The 18,275-nt window shown below is 36.5% G+C and overlaps 1 protein-coding gene across 8 annotated transcripts in view; it reads left to right on the top strand.

Annotated features, from left to right (window-relative positions):
• The window catches only part of MLLT10 (MLLT10 histone lysine methyltransferase DOT1L cofactor), a 123,185-nt gene that overhangs the window by 17,974 nt on the left and 86,936 nt on the right, over nt 1–18,275 (top strand). For all 8 annotated transcript variants that reach the window (XM_051802317.1, XM_051802311.1, XM_051802316.1 and 5 more), the window contains 2 exons: nt 4,836–4,890; nt 17,116–17,225. In XM_051802317.1, the coding sequence (XP_051658277.1) occupies nt 4,836–4,890; nt 17,116–17,225 (165 nt within the window). The remainder of the gene's footprint in view (nt 1–4,835; nt 4,891–17,115; nt 17,226–18,275) is intronic.

Genomic DNA, 18,275 nt, shown 5'->3' on the forward strand with positions numbered 1-18,275 from the left:
TCTGTGTTCCTTCTACGTTTGTTGTCTGACATTGTTGCATATGGCCTTATGGAAAGGTGGCTCAAAGAAGTGATCTGGCTGAAAAAAAAATTTATTTTTAGGTTGCTGATTAGGATTTTCATATAGTCAATTGAATGCTTTTCCCAGAGCAAGGAAGGCAGAAGGAAGTACACAGCAGGGGATGGCCAGTGATCCTCTCCTGGCAGCAGTGTTCAATTATGTTACCTTAAAGAGCCTGAAGTAAAGTCAGCTGGAACTGCAGCCTCATTTCTAGGCTAACTTTAAGGAACTGTGGTCTGTTTAATCTGCTGTAGATCTTCTTGAGTTATTTAGGTTAACAGGTCATATTGAGAGACACGTTTTATTGCCTCATTGCAATGCTGGGAATTCAGTCCTGCAGGACTTTACTTGGTTGACAGTCATTATTTAGGTGACTGGTTCCATTGGCCTAGCTTGGACCGAATCCAGTAAATTACTTGCACAAGAATTCTTTGACCTTTGTTTTCTTATAACAAGAGACAGCATATAATGGATGTCTGCAGATGATGCTTTATGAATGTGCTCCAAATTTACAGAACCCTGGGGGAAGAACAATGTTATATTCCTATTATTATTTGCTTTCTTCTCTCCTACTTGTATAGTCTTGTTCCTGTCTCTGTCTTTCCTATCTACCACGTGCCTTTTGTTCTTCTTTCAGTATAAATAAGGTAGTTTCTTGGATTAAATCAGCTTCTCTATACCTTTCCAATTGAAAAATTGGTAGAGTTAGGTTAACCAAAAAGATGTGAGTAATTAGATTTGTCTAATGTTATCCACTTCTGGTTAAGGTAGCTCTTAGTCCTAGTTAAAATGGAAAGGCATTTTCATTTAAAATAGAGGGAGGGCACTTTGTGCCACAGTGCATGGAGCCAAGTTGGACTGTAACTGATTCAGTATAGGAAATTCGAACTATTTAGCTTATTCTTCTCTTATTTTCACCTTCAGTCTTGGAACTTTTTTTGATGGATATCTTCAGCGGATACCTTGCGTCTTTTTTTTTTTTTTACCGTTCTTTATTTCTTCTTGGTTATTTTTACTTCTTAGTAATGTCAGGGGAATAAACATTTCTTTCACCGTTTGCATGGGTCTCTCATGCTTCTGACCACTTTAGTTCTCTGCTGGGTGATGATTTAAAGATTGGACTCCTCAGGAAGCAGTGGGTTTTTCATCAGGCCCAGGCAGTCTCCATTTGCCTGAACGCCAAGGTTATAGGATCAGTCTTCGTTTGCTTAATTAAGATGCTTTTTATGTAGCTCAGAAGTGAGTTGTGACAGTCGCACTGTCAGACTGTTCCAGCTGCATAGCTTTGAGAGTGGTTTTACTTTAGTCCTCTACAGGAGACCAAAAGTCCAAAGCAATTCCTGCCGAGAGTTCACCCCAGTTCTGCTTGAACAGAAGCTAGATCCATGAACTAGGCTCTTCCACCAAAGAGCTGCAAAAATGAGATGTCCATGTTACACTCTGTAAGGACAGAAAGGAAAGGGATGATGATATGTTCTACAACTTCATTCAGTGTTTCTTCAGCCAGTATTTGTGTCTTTTTCACTCCTCTTTAGATCTACTTTACCTGCTGCACCTCCTTACTCTAGGACTAGTGCCCTTCAGCACACCGAAGGATGTGGTTATTCTCTTGGATCACAGTCAGCCTCTGTAGTGTTCACATTTGCACAGCTTAACCTGCTGATGTTTATCTGAATTGTTGATCAGTCATAGCAGCTTGCTGTATTTATGCTGTGGTATCTTGTGAGTGTTGTGTCCGCCCCTGCTACCCGCCCCCTCCGCCCCCCACAGCTAGTTTAGTAGTTCCCCACAGTGTTTTTGAATGCTCAGACAATAAATCTGTGTCAGAAATCCTTTGCTAGAGATAAGACTCAAAACACACAACCGGAGAAAAGAGCCCTGCCATGCTCCGTGTGCTTAAATATTAGAGACCATCTGTATGAATGGTCACATTCTTCCATGTACTTGTTTCATCATCAACATACATGACAAAAAGGTTAAAACTTTATTCCATCCATTTCAGAACTATTAATAAAGTGTAAAATAAAAGGATAATTTGCTAAGGGATGAGGTTTGCTGTTCCCACCTGGCAAAGCTACTGGTGTTACTATGTGGTGTATATTGTAATTTGGCAGAGCAGAAGTGGGTGACAGATTAGAATCTGAGAGTGTGGAGGCTGAGAAGGATTTAGATTCATGACCAGAGAAGGGAGTAGAAGGGATCACTGTCTGGTGTATTAATTTGCCAGGGTGCTACTTTATCTCAGATTGTACCCAGAATTCATGGTACCAGAAGTGCTCTGTGTCATTAGAGTGCAGATATCACTGCAGAGTTGCCCATCTCCAGCAAGGTGAGAGCCGAGTGCAGGCATCCTGCTCCCTGCCAGTAGGAGGATACTCTTCAGAACTCTCTGCACTGAAGTTTTCTCCTGCTATCAAAGTTCCCTCCTCCACTTCAGTTTTCTGTCTTCCATCTTCTCAGATTGCAGCCAGGACTGCAGAGAAGTAATTGGGGAAGGTCTAATGGACCTGAGTCCTCTTGGCAATAGGAGACAAAAATAAATCAGGTGAAGCTGAGCTCTGATGAGAGTGAATGGACTGTGTTTAACTCTTCTGCATAAAGGACTGGTTTAGTTCCTTGCAGCTTAGTGTCCTGGAATCATTTTGATTTATTTTGTGGTGAAGTTTGCTCAAGAAGCTTGCTAACTTTTTAATTATTAATGCTGCAGTACTGTGGCTCCCTGTCTTCAGTTTTGCTGGTGCAACTGATTGTGGGTTTATGCTTAAATTGCATCAGTGATATAACCTGAAATAAAGTTGTTAAAAAGTTCATTTCACTCCACATCACTGATCTGGTTTAAGGGGCAGCCCTGTACAGATAGTTGTGTCAGCAGCTGAGGGAGTGGTGGAGGGGAGAACCTCCTAAACTTGTTTTGCTGCTAGTGGAAGTATATGTCAAACTTCCACAGACTTGCAGAGGTGGGGCAAGGTAGACTATGCTAGCAGCTTCCCTTGTCTCAGATATATCATCGTCTTCTCACTGGCTTTAAGCTGCCAGCTTGCAGCTTTGGGGTGGGAACAAACTTTAATGCACTGTTACTGTGAATATATGCCAGGCTTCTTACATTAGGAATCTGGTCAGTGTATGATATATTCACTGAAATGAAACTACTACTACTGTGTGTCTTGCAGCACTTAGTATTTAATGTTTGGAGAGCTGAAGTCTTAAGATACAACTTAGCTCACATATATACTGCATATGTAGGATTTTGTTCAAAATGAACTGATCAGTTCATTTTAGTGTCTTGACTTTAAAAAAAAAGAAAAAGATGTAATGCTCCCAGTCTACAGGCATCTTACAGAATGATTCAGAAGTTTTCAACCACTTTTATATCTTAATTTCACCATAGACTTAATGCTGCCTTTTGATAGATTGTTGCTCATTTTAGTGAAAGAATGTAAGGGACAGATGAGTGAAACAGAAGACAAAAGGCTAGAATCCTAAAGATTCTTCTTTCTGTGTGCAGCTCTCCATACCAATACACTGAGCAAAAATAATTTTTTTCTCTTCTACTTTTCGTGAAAACCTCTTTGCTGCTAATATAAATTTTCTCACAGGTTAAGAGAGTTAGTCCTAAAGGTTAAGATAGTCACCAAGATGTACTTTAGCTATATGAATTTCAGGAATGGAATTTCTAGTGCCTCACATAAGTTTGCACAACCTGTTTTTGAGGTACTTTTAGCATCATAGGCTCCTATATCTGCTGTCTTGTTAGTTAGCTGGTAATGGAGAATAGCACTGTTCAGGGAGCACGGAGAAAATCTGTGCTAATGGCAACTGCCCCTCTCAGTTTGGAGGATGTGGTGGTAAGTTTGCATCTGATTATCAGACTATTTTTCCTTTGCTTAAAAAGCTTGTTAGGGTGGTATGCTTTGAGTTGTCCCTAATCTGGGAAGAACACATAAAGTTTACAATAAGGTGATTCCCAAGTATAGGATCTCCTATAATGATTTTCCTCTGCATGTCATTTGGAGCATTTGAAGTGGTATGTGTGTCAAACCTGTTCCCTTTCTGTCATCTCTGGTTTGGAATTGGTTCACACTGCCCTAGGACACTTAGAGATAAACTTGATATTAGGAACTTCATAGTAGGCAGTGGTAGCAGAAAGACTGTTCTATTGTGATCTTGAAGTATGTCGGAAGAATGTTATGTCAAAATGCTTATTTCCAGACATGCAGTCTTGAAGAATTTTAGGGATGAGTCAACTTCTGACCTCCTTTTTCTGAGGCAGAAAATGAGAGGTTTTTTAGGCTCTCAGTATGAGTGAGAGTCAGCAGAGACTGTGCAGTCAACAGTGTGCACATGTGCTGATGACGTCCATGGCACACCTTTGTGATTGAACACCTTGGTCAATACAGACATCATAGGAGAAGGAAATATGGTAGGGAGTTTTTGGACTCTGTCCAAGTTTCTCAGCATGTAAGTCTACCCCATGCTATAGTTTTTGGAGGCTTGTCTCCAGAATTCCAGAGTATGGAATCCAGGAATAAAATCTTGGAGCTAGAGCTGTGAGTAGCTTTAATATATGTCATAGTTTCAAGATCTAGAGAAGAAAGCTTCATTTGTCACAAACTAACAGTAATATTCAAATAAAGGTTAAGGGGAAACACACCCATTCACTTTTAAAGAATGGTAGCTTCCTTAATGTCAGATATCAGTTTTGATGTGTGTGGTTTCTTTTTCAATGCTTCTATGATCATTCCATTTTTTTATTTTATTTTTGCTTTTTTTCCTAGAGATGTGAATTATGCCCTCATAAGGATGGTGCTTTAAAGAGAACAGATAATGGGGGTAAGTTTTATTCTTACTTTTTGTGAACTCTCTTATTTTGTATGAGGGAAAAAAATCTGTGGAAAAAAAATTATAGGGAACCTAAACATAAGTAAAAACACTGACTGGTTTGGAAAGAGATAACTGTTTTACAGTAACTTTTATTTGTTCAATTTAGGTTGAATTTAGTTTGAGAACATCTACCATTATTCTTAGTTTCATTTTTAGGAAAAAAGAAGAGAAGAACGGAATTTTAACATAAGATTTTAATGTGTAAAGTGGATAAATTTTAAATGTATTTAGTTGGAGCCCGAGCATTTATAGAAAGCTGTTAAAAGTGCACCATTCACAGAGGAAAGTGGAATTTTTATGTCTATAGCCCAGACTAAATGCACCAGTGCATTTTCAAAGGATGGCTCTTTCATGCCTGATTTACTAATAGGGTCTGTAACAAAAAAGTTAGAACTGGAAATCTGCAGTAGTGATTACCCTTCCTTTGCATCTTTCTAATTTCACCATTCAGGTTATCATCAGTTCTGCTCCTGCTGAGTAGAACTGCTAGAGAAGATATCCACTGAGCCTGTCTTGGTTATGTTTGTACTAATAGCTGGGTGATATGAGTGAAAAATTGCAATGAACTTTTCAATCCCTTCTGGAATCCCTTCTTCTGTCTTTACTAGATACTTCTAAATTCTCATCCATCATTTATCTGTAAATAGCCTTGGTCAGTTTGATACTGAGCCCTTTCCCTTGTGAGAGGAAAAGGTGTTGATCCGGATTATGGATTTCATTTGGACAGTCTATGTAATCTGCATAGTCTGTGTCTATGTAAATTGTATTCTGCAGATTTTATGCTGTATACATGATATTCAGCTAATTACACCCTAGCTTAGTGTCGATGCGGCTTGATATTTCTGTTGCAGTTGAGTTGCAGGAACACAGAGCCTGCTCATTTTTGGGATGATCTACCCTTTCCCTTGTCTACCCTTGGACTGCTTCATTCAGTATATGCTGCAGGTTTACCATTCTAGTGTCTGCTCTCTCACACACCTTAGTGAACTCGGTGCTGTTTGTGTGTGTTGGGAGATTGTATTGAGGCTGTGTTGTCATGTGTCAGTGAAACTATCATCTTAAGTACCAGCTCAGTACTTTAGTTTTATTCCTTTTCCTCAGCATTCCTCTCAAGACAGATTGATACAAGGCCGTGTGGAATTCATTTCTTCAGAAATGGCAGCTGAACACTTTCTCTTTTTTAGGAAATAACTAATAAGGAAACCTCAAATCAATTGAAGTATACAATAAACTTTGTGAAGTGTTTTCAGGTAGTATTCAAGTAGCATTTGGGAATGCTTTGCTGTTGTCTGTGTTGGTTTTGAAATTTTCCTTTGCATAAAGTCTTGAGAACTTATTTTGACAGTGTGCATCGAAGATCTGAGCATCCTATTAGTTATCTCTTATGGCTCTATTGTAATTATAAATTCTTGTCTGAAAGTGAGTTACTGTATAAGATTGAAATTATTTAAGTTTAAATAGCAAAGATGTTACAGTGTACTATAATTTTAATGCCCAAGTATTTTCATCATAGTGAAAATCTCATAGGGTGAGAGGCTTAAGAATTTATATTTCCTTCTGAAAACATCCAGCCTCAGTAACAGACCATGTCCATGGTGTTCAACACAGCAATGGACCAAATGTCCTTTAAATAACAGCTTTACAGAAGGATATGAACCTTGGAAAAAACAACCTCTGACTGGTGTTGCATTTCAGAAATCTACATTCTTGACCTGAAATTTCCTTCGAAGAGTTGTCTAACAAGATGTTGTGTCAGAAGATTTTCAAACTTAAGGAAATATTGTTGAAGATCATATACTGGGCTTTCCAGTTGAAAATGGCATTTACAGTATGTTAATACTTAAATTTTTTAAATGCTGTTACACCGTTTACTGCCAAGTGAAATGATAAAATGATGCAGGTTTCCTGAAGAAACTTTGAAACAAAGATTTCTGATAAAATCTTCTAAGGATCTAACTTTATAAACTTGTAATTATGGAGTCTCCTTCTCTAAGTATAGAAATAAATGGTCTTAGAGTTTCAGAACAAGTGAAGAAACTGCTGATTTTATGTCAGTGATATAAAGTTATACTTCCTTCTGTCTTCTGGCAACAAGTAACTTCATTTTGTAGCCAGAAAACCAACGCAGTTTTTGTTTTGAATATGCAGATAGCTGAGCTCACACATGATCTGCTGATCTTGTAGATTTTTTTTTTAACAGTCTTCTGGATATTTGCTTTTTAATAAGGTGAAGAAATGTGTTTTGGGCCTTGAAGGTACTGTATTTTCTTTTATGTCAGGAATCTTAATGGTCTAGTGAGCTTTTACTGTAGGGTTCCATGATTTTCTTAACCTGTGGTGAGGTGCTGCTACTGCATGGAATCATTTCCCTGACCCAGCCCCCCATGCTATTGTTGGTGTAAGGGGGTGGCCAGGACTGTTCTTTCAGAAGCAGCCTGTACACTGGCTGTCTTCACTCATAGTCACACAACTGTAGCTGAAAGCAGCCTGATCTTACAGCCCTTCTGTAAAGGTGTTATCTTGCCTTTAAGAACTCTGGCGCACTGTAATGTGTGACAAAGAAGTTTGAGAATCAAACTCGTGTTTTTTATAAGTATTTTAAACTGATTGTAAGTATTAATAATTGACTATACATTATGGTGGTGTATGGTGTGGTTGTGTTGGTATTCTGTGAGGTTTTTTGTCCCTGCCTCCTACTCCCAAATGGTGTGGGGTTCCTTTGTGTACATTTTTCTTCCTGCTCCCTCTCCTTTTACTGGCCTGTTGCTGCTTATCTGACCTTCTGGTGATCACCTTTTCTTTAGATTTGCTTTTTAGGTTCTATATCTCTGGTCGAAGCCATCTACTGTGCGTTGATTGTGGTTATCAGTACAGTTGCCAAGGGTTAATGTTGGGTTCTCTGGTATCATCTGTGGCAAATACAGACTTACAGTTTTCAGTGATACCTTAAACACAGTATTTTTGGAGCAGTACTGTCATGGATCTTAGAACGTAAAAGTGACAACAGGAGATAATAAGAGGAGAGGAGCATATCATGGAGGCTGAATAACATTTGGCCTGCTCTTTTTATCACCATGGACTAGATTCTTGGGAAGGTTCTCATGTGCCTTCTCTGAATACTTTCCCAGCCTACAAATATTTATGGTTTGGGCCTTCTTGAACCAGAGATGGTATTTTTGTGTTTAATAAAAGAAGAGTTCCATCACACTATTAGAGTGTTCCCTTCTGTATAAAGGTTTAGTGTCCATAATGTTGTGTGGAAAGGCATTTTGTAGTTGAGCTGCAGGATGTGTCAAAGTGTACACCAGTTTGTTTTGAACCTGCTACCTTGTGGTTTTATTTGATACCACTTGGCACTTTTGAAGTGACAGGAAGTGGCAAAGATCAGTTATTCTGTGCTCACCTTTCCAGTACTCCTTCCTGTAACCTCTTTGGGTACACTGGAGAGTACATCCCTTCTTGGCTTTGTGATGGTGGCTGCTGCTGCTGTAATCAGAACCTGTAGTGAGCCCAAAGAGAGAATTCTGTCTAGATTTGAGCAGAATATATCCTAGTCTGCTTCAGTGTCCCTCCTGTGCTTTCCATTGTGGAGACCTGAACTGACCCTGAACAGAAGCAGCTGAGGTCTGTTTGCACATGTTTGTTCGGTCTCTGCACACTGTGAAAGTGGTCATTCTGCTCCTGCACTTGCACAGATCTTGGAAACAATACACTTGGATTTAGCAGAGTGTAACCTGAACTAGTATCCATGATGTGGCTTGTCTGCCAATGAGTTTATCTATCCTAAGGATTATTAGGAGTTAACTGTGTTTAGCTGCACATTTTATTTAATTAATTTGTTAAAAGTAGTGGGATATTGCACAACTATGAGTGGGGCATTTGCCAGAAATTTTAGGAAGAAACTTTGAATAAGTTTTATTATTTTGTTTGCCTAATATCCATGACTCTCTTACAGCTATGGTTAGGTTTTGTGAACAAAAATATTCTTCCCTATATGTGGATTTTGTGGTCTTTGTTTTTATATAAACATTAGGACTTCTTAAGTGTTCATAGATTGGAGTTCTATGAATTAAACTATTTACTAGGTTTTTTACACTTTTTTATTTATTAATTTCCTATTGATAAAAAATAGAAAAGTAAGATTTAATTGACAAAGGAACTTTTCTCTTTGAATACATTTATTGACAGAATTCCGTGATAAATTTGGTATGCATGTTCATTTAGGGGCATCTTTGTGTTTTTAAACATGACTGAATATAAAAGTTTTTTAAAATTATAAAACTTGATATGTATATGAGTTGCTTATTGATTTGCTGTCTTATGTGTAAGAAGGCTATTGAAAAATTAATTTTTCTTTAGCTTAGTACTCTTGTATGTGGATTAGGAGTTGCATAAACTATAAACACTTTATTTTGAAAAACGGAACAGTGACAAGTGAGCATTTCTTTAAAGATACTTGAGAATTGTTGATGTTTGGCAGTTTTGAACCTTTCAGTTCAGTAATGTTTCTTTAACTTTTGCAGTAGTTTCCTTTGGATTTTTGACACTCAGTGAGGAGAAAATAAAATCATGACCATTTGAAGTGATTATAGTTTTTTGAATCCCAATTCTTTTATCTTCTCATAATACTGAATGTGCAGTCTGTTGTTTAAGCAGATTGTTCACTTGTGTCTAATTGTGCATCTCCCAATTAAATAGTTTTCTTGCAGTTACCTTTGTCCACGAACTTCTGTAAGCCTAAAAGGCTTGATTTTTCTGTATAAGTTGTTACTTTGAAATCTGATTCCAGTGGATGATGATCAGGAATGCTGTGTAACAGCATTCTTTGTGTGACTTTTCACCAAGACTTCTTTCATGCAGCTGCTTGGGAAAAGGCCAGATAACAATGTGGTGGTTTTATGTAATGTCCAGGCCCTCTTCCCACCCCGTGGGTTAGCATCAGGATCTCCCAAGTCTATAAAAACATTATATGCTAGGTTTTCCTGTAGCTGTTGTTATTATTAGAGTCAGCAGCTCTCCCTGTCTTACTGTTCTGATGAGTTTTCTTGGTGTTAATGTCTAAGAATGTGGATGGTGTAATGTCATATGTACACACCGAGGTATATGCATTTTGCAAGTGCTTAGCTACAAATGTTCTGGTCCTTGTGAGCAGATTTGCAGGAATGTGTATTTATTTTTTTTTTACTGGGAAAGACAGTAAAACTTGATAATAAACCTAAAATATTTTGGTAATATAAATATATTTATTACTATATAATATATTGTATATTTATTGATTTGGTATTGTATATTTATGATTTATATTGCTAATAATCATAATGTATATTTAGAAATTTTTTTTAAGTTTTAGGTGCTTATTTATGACATTTCTTCCTTTTGTTGTATGAAAAGATTTCTTGAAGGAGGTGGAAGAAACTCGTTAATTCCACAGCATGCTGGATAAAATTATTAAAACTATTAGCTTATTCAGTGGACCAATGGAACTTTATCTGTAACTGTTTTAAAAACAAACTATTTGTTGTGCTGCTGAGTGATGATTGAAAGTGAATCAGTTCTTTAGTTCAGGAGCAGATTTTTCTAAATCGAGAGTTTGGTGAAATTCAGTAGTAGGACTCTGTGGGATGAAGCCTTTTCTTCATAGACAAATAATATTTCTTTACTTTTGTAGCAGAAGTTGTCCATTCTGTACCAGTGATAAGGTTGATTACCAACCACAGTGATGAGAGCTCTAGCAGTTAGTATGAGCACCTTCTTTTTACCCATCTTTTTGAAGAGTGGATCAAACAATATAGTGAATAATGCTGTATTAACAATAGTAAACTCTAAACCTGTATTTAATAAAGTAAGAAAAAGACAGTAACTTAAGCTGACGGATTTATTTTCTGCAGATCTTCTTGTTTTTGCAGAAAAGGAAGAGCAGAGTCAAAACTAAAGTGTATGAAATGCCTTAATGAGGAGACACTTAAGGTTTAAAATAGTACTTAATCTTTCCTGTTGGTAAATAGTAGCAGTAATGGTCTTATGTACACCTTTGAAAGGTGAATCCAGCAGTCTTGGAGTCAGCCAGCAGGTCTGATAGTTGTGGAAAGGGAAGGTGCAATTTTCGTATAATCTAGGACAGCTGCTGACCTCTGCTGAAGGGAGTGTGGACTGTGGTTTTCCCATGACTGGGTGTTTCTTCAGTGGTGGTTTTGTGTATGGTAATCATATAACCTCAGTGTGGATTGCATCAACCTATTTACTGATCTTGCTGGAAGGTAAACTTTTCAGTTTCCCACAGATTTAGTAATCAGATGAAAAAGAAATTATTTACCCTGCCACATGGTAAACTCCTACTACAGGGAGAGGGCAAGAATGTGCAGTTGAAAGTGAAGAGTAAAGTGAGACCCTACTTTTTATTGACAGTCCGTAATTGAAAGGGATTGAGGAGTATCCTTAAATGACAACCTGGAGGAACTCTAATAAGAAACTAACATTTCAATAGGCACCTGCTGCAATAATAAATACATTCACTTGCTTTGGAAGTGAGCTGTAGTTAGAAATAAAGTAAAACTTCTTTAATGAGATATAAAGGGCTCTTTAGGAACTTAGTCAGAATGCGTAAACAAATTCTGCTCTGGAGTTGATGCACAGTTAGGAGATGATGATCATATCCCAGAGCTCTCTTGTGGCTGGAGCTCAGAGTGACTTCATGATTTTGTCCTCTGCAGTCCATTAGTGCTTTGCAGCTTCAGCATTGACCATGGGATGTAGTGTAGTCCCTGCTCTGTGTCTGTGTAGCGCTGGTCTATCCCTTTTCTGTCTGTTAATTCATAAGCTAGACATGTGCTTCCCTTGGTCTGGATGGTAGGATGGATTGTGAGTCAGTTGCTGTTATTTTGTGAATATGACTTAAAAGACTATCAAAGCAAAATTTGCACTGGAAAATTATTTAAAAGTACCGTGAGTTTATTTATGGTGAAAGTGCTTGTGAATCAAGTTTTGGGCAATTAAGTGCTAGTTGTAAAGGCAAAAATTTAGTTAGATGGCTAACATACTCTGTATTATTTATCTTTCTGAGTTTTTTTTTGTTAATTTTAGCTTACTTGGGTCGAGTTTGCTTCTACTTATAAGGTTCTTTGTTGGCAACAGTCTTGTGTCTGCTGGTAATGAAATTGTTAGGAGTTCCTTGTTCTCTGTTGCATTAGGATAGATCAGCTAGGGGTCTGGAGTCTGAGTGTTGTTGCTCTGAATGTTAATGAACAATGTACAATGAAATTATACCTGCTAAATATGTACTGCTAGGTTTTCACTGAGTGAAAAATCAGGCACTGGAAATAAAAATCTCAGTGAAAGACTGGTAAAATTTGGATAGTTCTATGCTGGTAATTAAACATTTTGTGACCTAGAACGAAACTTAAAAATTGGCAAAATTCAGTAGAGTGTCTTTCTGAGGGATAAATCACAATTAAAAAGGACTCAAGTGAAATGCTGGAAGTTTCGTAAGCTGTATTTAAACTTGGAAGACTTTTCAGCAAGAATTTCCAATATCTGATATTGGAAAAAATCGTTGTTACCATTTTTTTACCAAGTAGATCTTGGAATTAGCTTATGTGTGGTTTTTGATGTTGTTTTAGCGTTGGTAGAAGTTGTTTCTAAAATCTCTTCAAAAGAAAATGTCTTAGTTATATTTATGTGATGTTTTCTTAGAAAGCATTTTCTTTAAATGTAAGCAGCATTTCCTGAAGTTATTGAACTTGAAACAAGCACAATTGAAATAAATATTTCTAACTTTAATTTGTCTATCACCAGTAAGTAAAAACTAAAAACTGATGATGTTTTACAGTTTCTGGATGGAGACATTGATTATTGTAGAATATTGGATTGTTTAAAGCAAAAAAGGCCCTGAGTCTGTCAGTCCGTGGTACCCTGAGGGGCTTTTTCCAGCAGTTTCAGAGAAAGCAGTTCTGATAAGAATGCACAGAAACAAACAAACTTGATGGCTGATTTGAATCGTTGTAATACATTTCTTAGGCTTCAGTTTAAAAAAAAGAAATTAAGTTTATTTTAAAGTAAGCAAGCCAGGCATTGTTATCTGGTAAAACTACTATTACTGAGAAGGCACATATGTCAAATGACCACTTTGTCAAAACTTGAAAAATAGTAAGGTAAATAACAAAACCAAAATGAAACAAAGTAATCTTGAGTATAGAGAAAATTTTAAGAACATTTTGCAAGCTGCCAATACCTGCATTTGCAAAAATGTACGTCCCTCCCTTCCAGCTAAAGTTGTCCTGAAAGGGCAGAAGTCCAAAAGTAAATTGAAGTCACAAAAGTGAATTGAAGTATTTAGTGGGAATAGAGTTTGTTAGCAATTACTGCAAGTTTCATAAGTAAAATTAAAGTGAATAATGAAATCTGTGGCCAGTTGTTTGAATTCAAACCATACACAATTAAAGTGAATGGAAGCTTGTAATTGATTTAAACAGTAAATGATATGGTTTATAAAAATGGGTTTAATAAACTCATTTGGAACAAAAGTTATCTCAAAAATGGCACGAGTTTCCTGGCTAACTTTGGAGAACAATTAGGAAAAAATAAGAGTATCCTGCTGTTATTTCTGTGGGGTATTTGGCTGAAGAGGAATGCTGATAAAATGATTTCAGTTGCAACAGAAAGTAGTGAGAATATTTTACATGTTGTTGAATGTGTAGAACAGTGCTATTGGAGGTTTTTATTTTAAAATCTAAAACATGGATGTACAGCAGTATTTTTCACAGTTAAACATTTGTAAAGCTCAAAAGGACTGGATTTCATGATGATTTTTTCATTCCTAGGTGGGAAGGAGGGGAAAGATGTGTAGTTGCTGATGAAATTATAGTCACCTAAGAATAATGTAACAAGTGATTTGAATAGGAAGTTTATAGTGCAGTCTTTATGGCTTGGATGGAATAAATTGAAAAATATGAATTTAATGTTGTCTTTAATATCATAAATCCTTTTAAATGCTTTCTTACTTTTTGGGCTTTTATGTACAGTTTGAATGGATGTCTCTTTAGAATGTTTCATTATCTCCGCAGACAAAGTAGGCAATTGTCATCCAGTAGGAAACAGTAGACAGAAGCACTCAACTCTGGACATGGCAATAGGTCCTTTATTCTGTTGGGGTTCTGAGCTCTGTGCTCAGCTGGAGAGTAGTTGTCTACAAGAGAAGGAAGTGTCAGCAGAGGGTTGGGAAGGAGTTATTTGTTATTTGTTCAAGAGTTCTCTTTTTGCAGAAAACGTAAGAAGTCTGTTTCCATGCTAGTGCTCCTTCTTTCATCAGTGAGACAGAGGAGAGGTCTCACACTCACTTTGTTTGGCTGTAGTTGTCCTGACTTCTAATGCTTATCCTTGTAACAATTGTAAGTAGTCTTTTGATGCTTAAGAAAATGGTGGTTATTTGCTTCCTTTTCCATTTTCCTCCACTACTGTTTGGTCCTTACATGGCAAAAGTGAATCTACTTGACCTCCCTTAAGTTCAAAAATTTTGTGGAGGAGTCTAGAGACGTTGAGTTCTTCAAAGGTGGAGATTCCACAGCACCTTTAGACAACCAGTCCTTAACCACACTTGTTATGGAAAAATACCTTCCTTACTCTTTCTTCAGGGACAGCTGCTGCTCCTTTGTCTCTTTCGACTTTTCCAGGTGAGCTGGTTGTTGCTCTCTAAGAATTCTATATTTCTTCACCAATTAAACTTTGGACAAAAGAATATTTAAGAAGTTGTGTACAGGGTGTGTGAATCCTAGTGGGAACTGGTCCTGGAGTTAGGCTTCTTTTTGATGGAGGCATTTGAGGCTGGTAATAGGAATGCTGCAACCACCATTATGGTTAAATTATTGTTGAACAGATTGTGATTTTTCAGCAAGGTCAGATTATCTGGAATCTGAAGGTGCCAGATGGAAAACAATGGAAAATGTCCCTTGTTGTCAATTCTCTGGGCTCTTACTGACCCCTTGTTCAAAAAGTGCATTACTGCTGTGGTATCTCATTTGTTTCATTGTATTGATACTGGGTTTGTTCCCATGAAAGATGAAGGGGAGCCACTGCCCACAGATATCCTGTATGTGTGCTTTGTATTTTGGAAATAGCAGTATGTTAAGCTTATAGGGTTTGGGTTTTCAGGTTTTTTTGGATAGTTATGAAGCAGTATTCAGGTAAAGTTACTTCTGAAACTGGTTTCTTGTAGCGAAAATTCTTTACCTAAATTTCAGTTGGCTTAGTAAGTGATTTTTTTTAATGTCTGGTATATTTTGTATATTTACATAATAATTTTTCATTATGTGTAAGGGTAACTGGAGTACAGGTTTAATTACATCTGAAATAAAAGCTTTTGCCATCTGATTATGTGTAGCTAACTGAAGAAGCATTTTTTTTCCCAAATCTTAGAGTCACTTTTCTATTGGCTTAGTGGCTTTATTAGATGAATGGTGTTTCTTTTTAAAGATAAATATTTCTATTAACACCATGTTAACATTTATTTCTCTTCAGTAAAATGACTCTGGCATTTGCAGTTTGCAAATCTTAGAAAAACCCTTATAACACTTACTTAGTGAAACTATCTGTGAATAAAATAATGAAGCAGCAAAGATATTGTATTTAGTTGCAGTTGAAATACTAGCATGATATGTGTGATATACTGTTGTGTGCATGCACTTTTCATTTTCTATAGAAATTATAACTACCAATTTAGTAAACAGGAAGGGGGAACACAGATCCATTGGAAGCAACTGGAGAAGATTTGTGCCTTAAGAAAAGCCTCTGGAATGGCATATGTACTTTTTATTCTAAATATCATTCCAGAGTGTCAACAATACTACTGTAAGCAAATACAGTTTTGTGTTTAGCTCAGTTTGAATCAAAGTACACTTAGGTGAAGAAATAAAAACCCTTTAGATTCATTAGAGTAGTTGAGAAGAGAAAATCCAAGATGAAAACAAATCTCAAAAAGACCTGCAGTGAGGCAGTATGGTAGGGTTTGTGTGGGGTTTTTTTATTACTGTTGTCTTTTTCTTTCATTATAGCATGCATTTACACAGTGATAATTTACTTTGCTTGCCTAATCTAATAATCTGCTAGATCATCTAATTATATGAGTCTGTCATTTTATGTCCTTAATGTTTGCATACAAGTAAGCCTGGGTACGAGGAAAGCACAGTTCTTTTTAAAGCATACTGAAGGTCTTGTGATGAGAGACTTTAGTTTTCCTCTTGGGAAAGGGCAGAATTCACGTCAAATGATTAGCCACAGCAAATTCACTTTCACATGAGGTGTTATTACTCTTAATAATCCTGTTATTAGTGTCAGTATAGCAATATGTTGGGTTAGCTGTATAGCAGCTTCTGCTAAATTTACAGTTACAGCAAACAGTCGTCCACTGGAACAAACCAACAACTCTCAGCATCTTAGTATTGAAAAAAGGCTTCCAAGTAGTAGAATTGGTGTTTCCCCCCAGCCCCATCCAGCCAAATGTTAGGCAATTAGGAACCTTGGTTTCTCAAAATGTTGTTCAAGTCAGTATGGTAAGTAACTAACCATTTATTGATGCCCCCAAATTAATGAGTTAGAATAGGACTGGATATAGGAGTTTGTATTCCTGTGAAAAAATGAGCTGGGCACACCTTTACAGAAGGAAGAGATTTCACAGAGGGGTATGTGGGGGTGTGTGTATGTGTTGGGATTTCCTTCTGTAGAAAGAAAACAGGAGTCTATTCTAATCAGAATGACATTGTTTAAGTAAAAATTATACATAGAAGTTTCCTATGATGGTAAGGCTTCCTTGAATATTAGTTTGGTCAGATGATATTTCCCTTTTGCAGGAATTTGCATAGCTTTTATGCAATGACTGTTAATCCAAGAAATTTTAATACTAATCTGTTTTTCCGTTTGTGTGTCACTGTATAAATCATTAGTATTTGAATTTCATGGAGTATTACTTGTATAAATTCTCCCCTGACTAAATTAAAAAATGTATTACAGCTCATTTAAACTTTGGATAACAAAAATGAAATGTAAACATAATGCCTGTAATATTCTAAACAGTTAAAGTAGTCCACGGAAGAAAAAGTGTTGCAAAAGATTCTTTGTACTATAATTGAAATGTCTTTTGAGCTTCTAGAAAACATTAAAATTAAATACAATTATAACTTTTTGTAGGTTGGGCTCATGTGGTTTGTGCTCTGTACATTCCCGAGGTGCAGTTTGCAAATGTTTCTACAATGGAACCTATCGTGTTGCAGTCTGTTCCTCATGATCGTTATAATAAGGTATAATTATATGTCTTTTTATATCTGATGTATTTATTTTAAAATTTGTGAGCTTTAATGATATAAAACTACACTTCTTAGAATGCGCTTTATATAAAATTAATATATGTGTGCAGTACTGCTCTGTGTTTTCTGCTATGACTTTATGGTAAATTGAAGAATTAATAAAGCTATATTATTAAATTAAGCTGTAACGTTATCTGCCATGTCTCATTAGTCTTTTACTGATTAGGGACTATTTTGTTAATTAAAAATATTGTGATCTTTGAATAACAGTTTATTTTGAAAGGAATGTGAAATATTTCCTATAGATTAAAATACTGTTACAATTTATTTGAAATGTTATTATTAATTACCACAAAGTCCTGCTGTTTTAAGTGTTGATATGAACATAAATAAGTTCATAAACATTCCTTTTAGGAAGAAAAGGTATGCTAATATATTAAGACAGAAGTTTGCAGAGGACATTTGGAAAGGACTTTTGCCTTTGTGAACAATATTCACTTTAGTGGGATTATTTGCTTATAAAAGAACTGCTCCTAAATAAGTGTCAGTGAGATGGAATGTTTTATAAAGTGTGGTGAGACTTTAAATAAAAAATCCAAAAGGCAAAGCAATGAAACAGTGCACTAGCACATAGAATTAGGGGAAAATAGAGGCCAAAGAGAGTTACCAGGAGGGAAAATTTATATAGTGGTCTTTAAAATAAACATCTTTGGAGTTCTGCCAGGAGATAGTGCTTAATTTACCATGTTTTTTTTCTGTGCACTTTTTTCTTTACTAAACACTGCAAAATATGCAGAATTACCAAGTACAGTAGTCTTAAATGCAAGAAGAAGTGCAGCAGACACTAAAGCATGAGGCTTGTCAATACAGAGACATTTGGCTGCTATTTTCCTGAAGTTTGCCTCCTTCTGGGGTAAAACCCATCACATTACATAACAAATGCACTGAATGATTTATTTAGTGGGTCAGCTATCAGGAAAGCTCTTCCTATAGAGTTGCTTCCAAAAAGAAATGGATTATTAATTGCTCTTCTATTTAGTAGGT

This window comes from Manacus candei, unplaced genomic scaffold (assembly GCF_025592945.1).
Source record: "Manacus candei isolate 608988 ecotype Guabito, Panama unplaced genomic scaffold, ASM2559294v1 h1tg000056l, whole genome shotgun sequence".
Lineage (NCBI taxonomy): Eukaryota > Metazoa > Chordata > Aves > Passeriformes > Pipridae > Manacus > Manacus candei.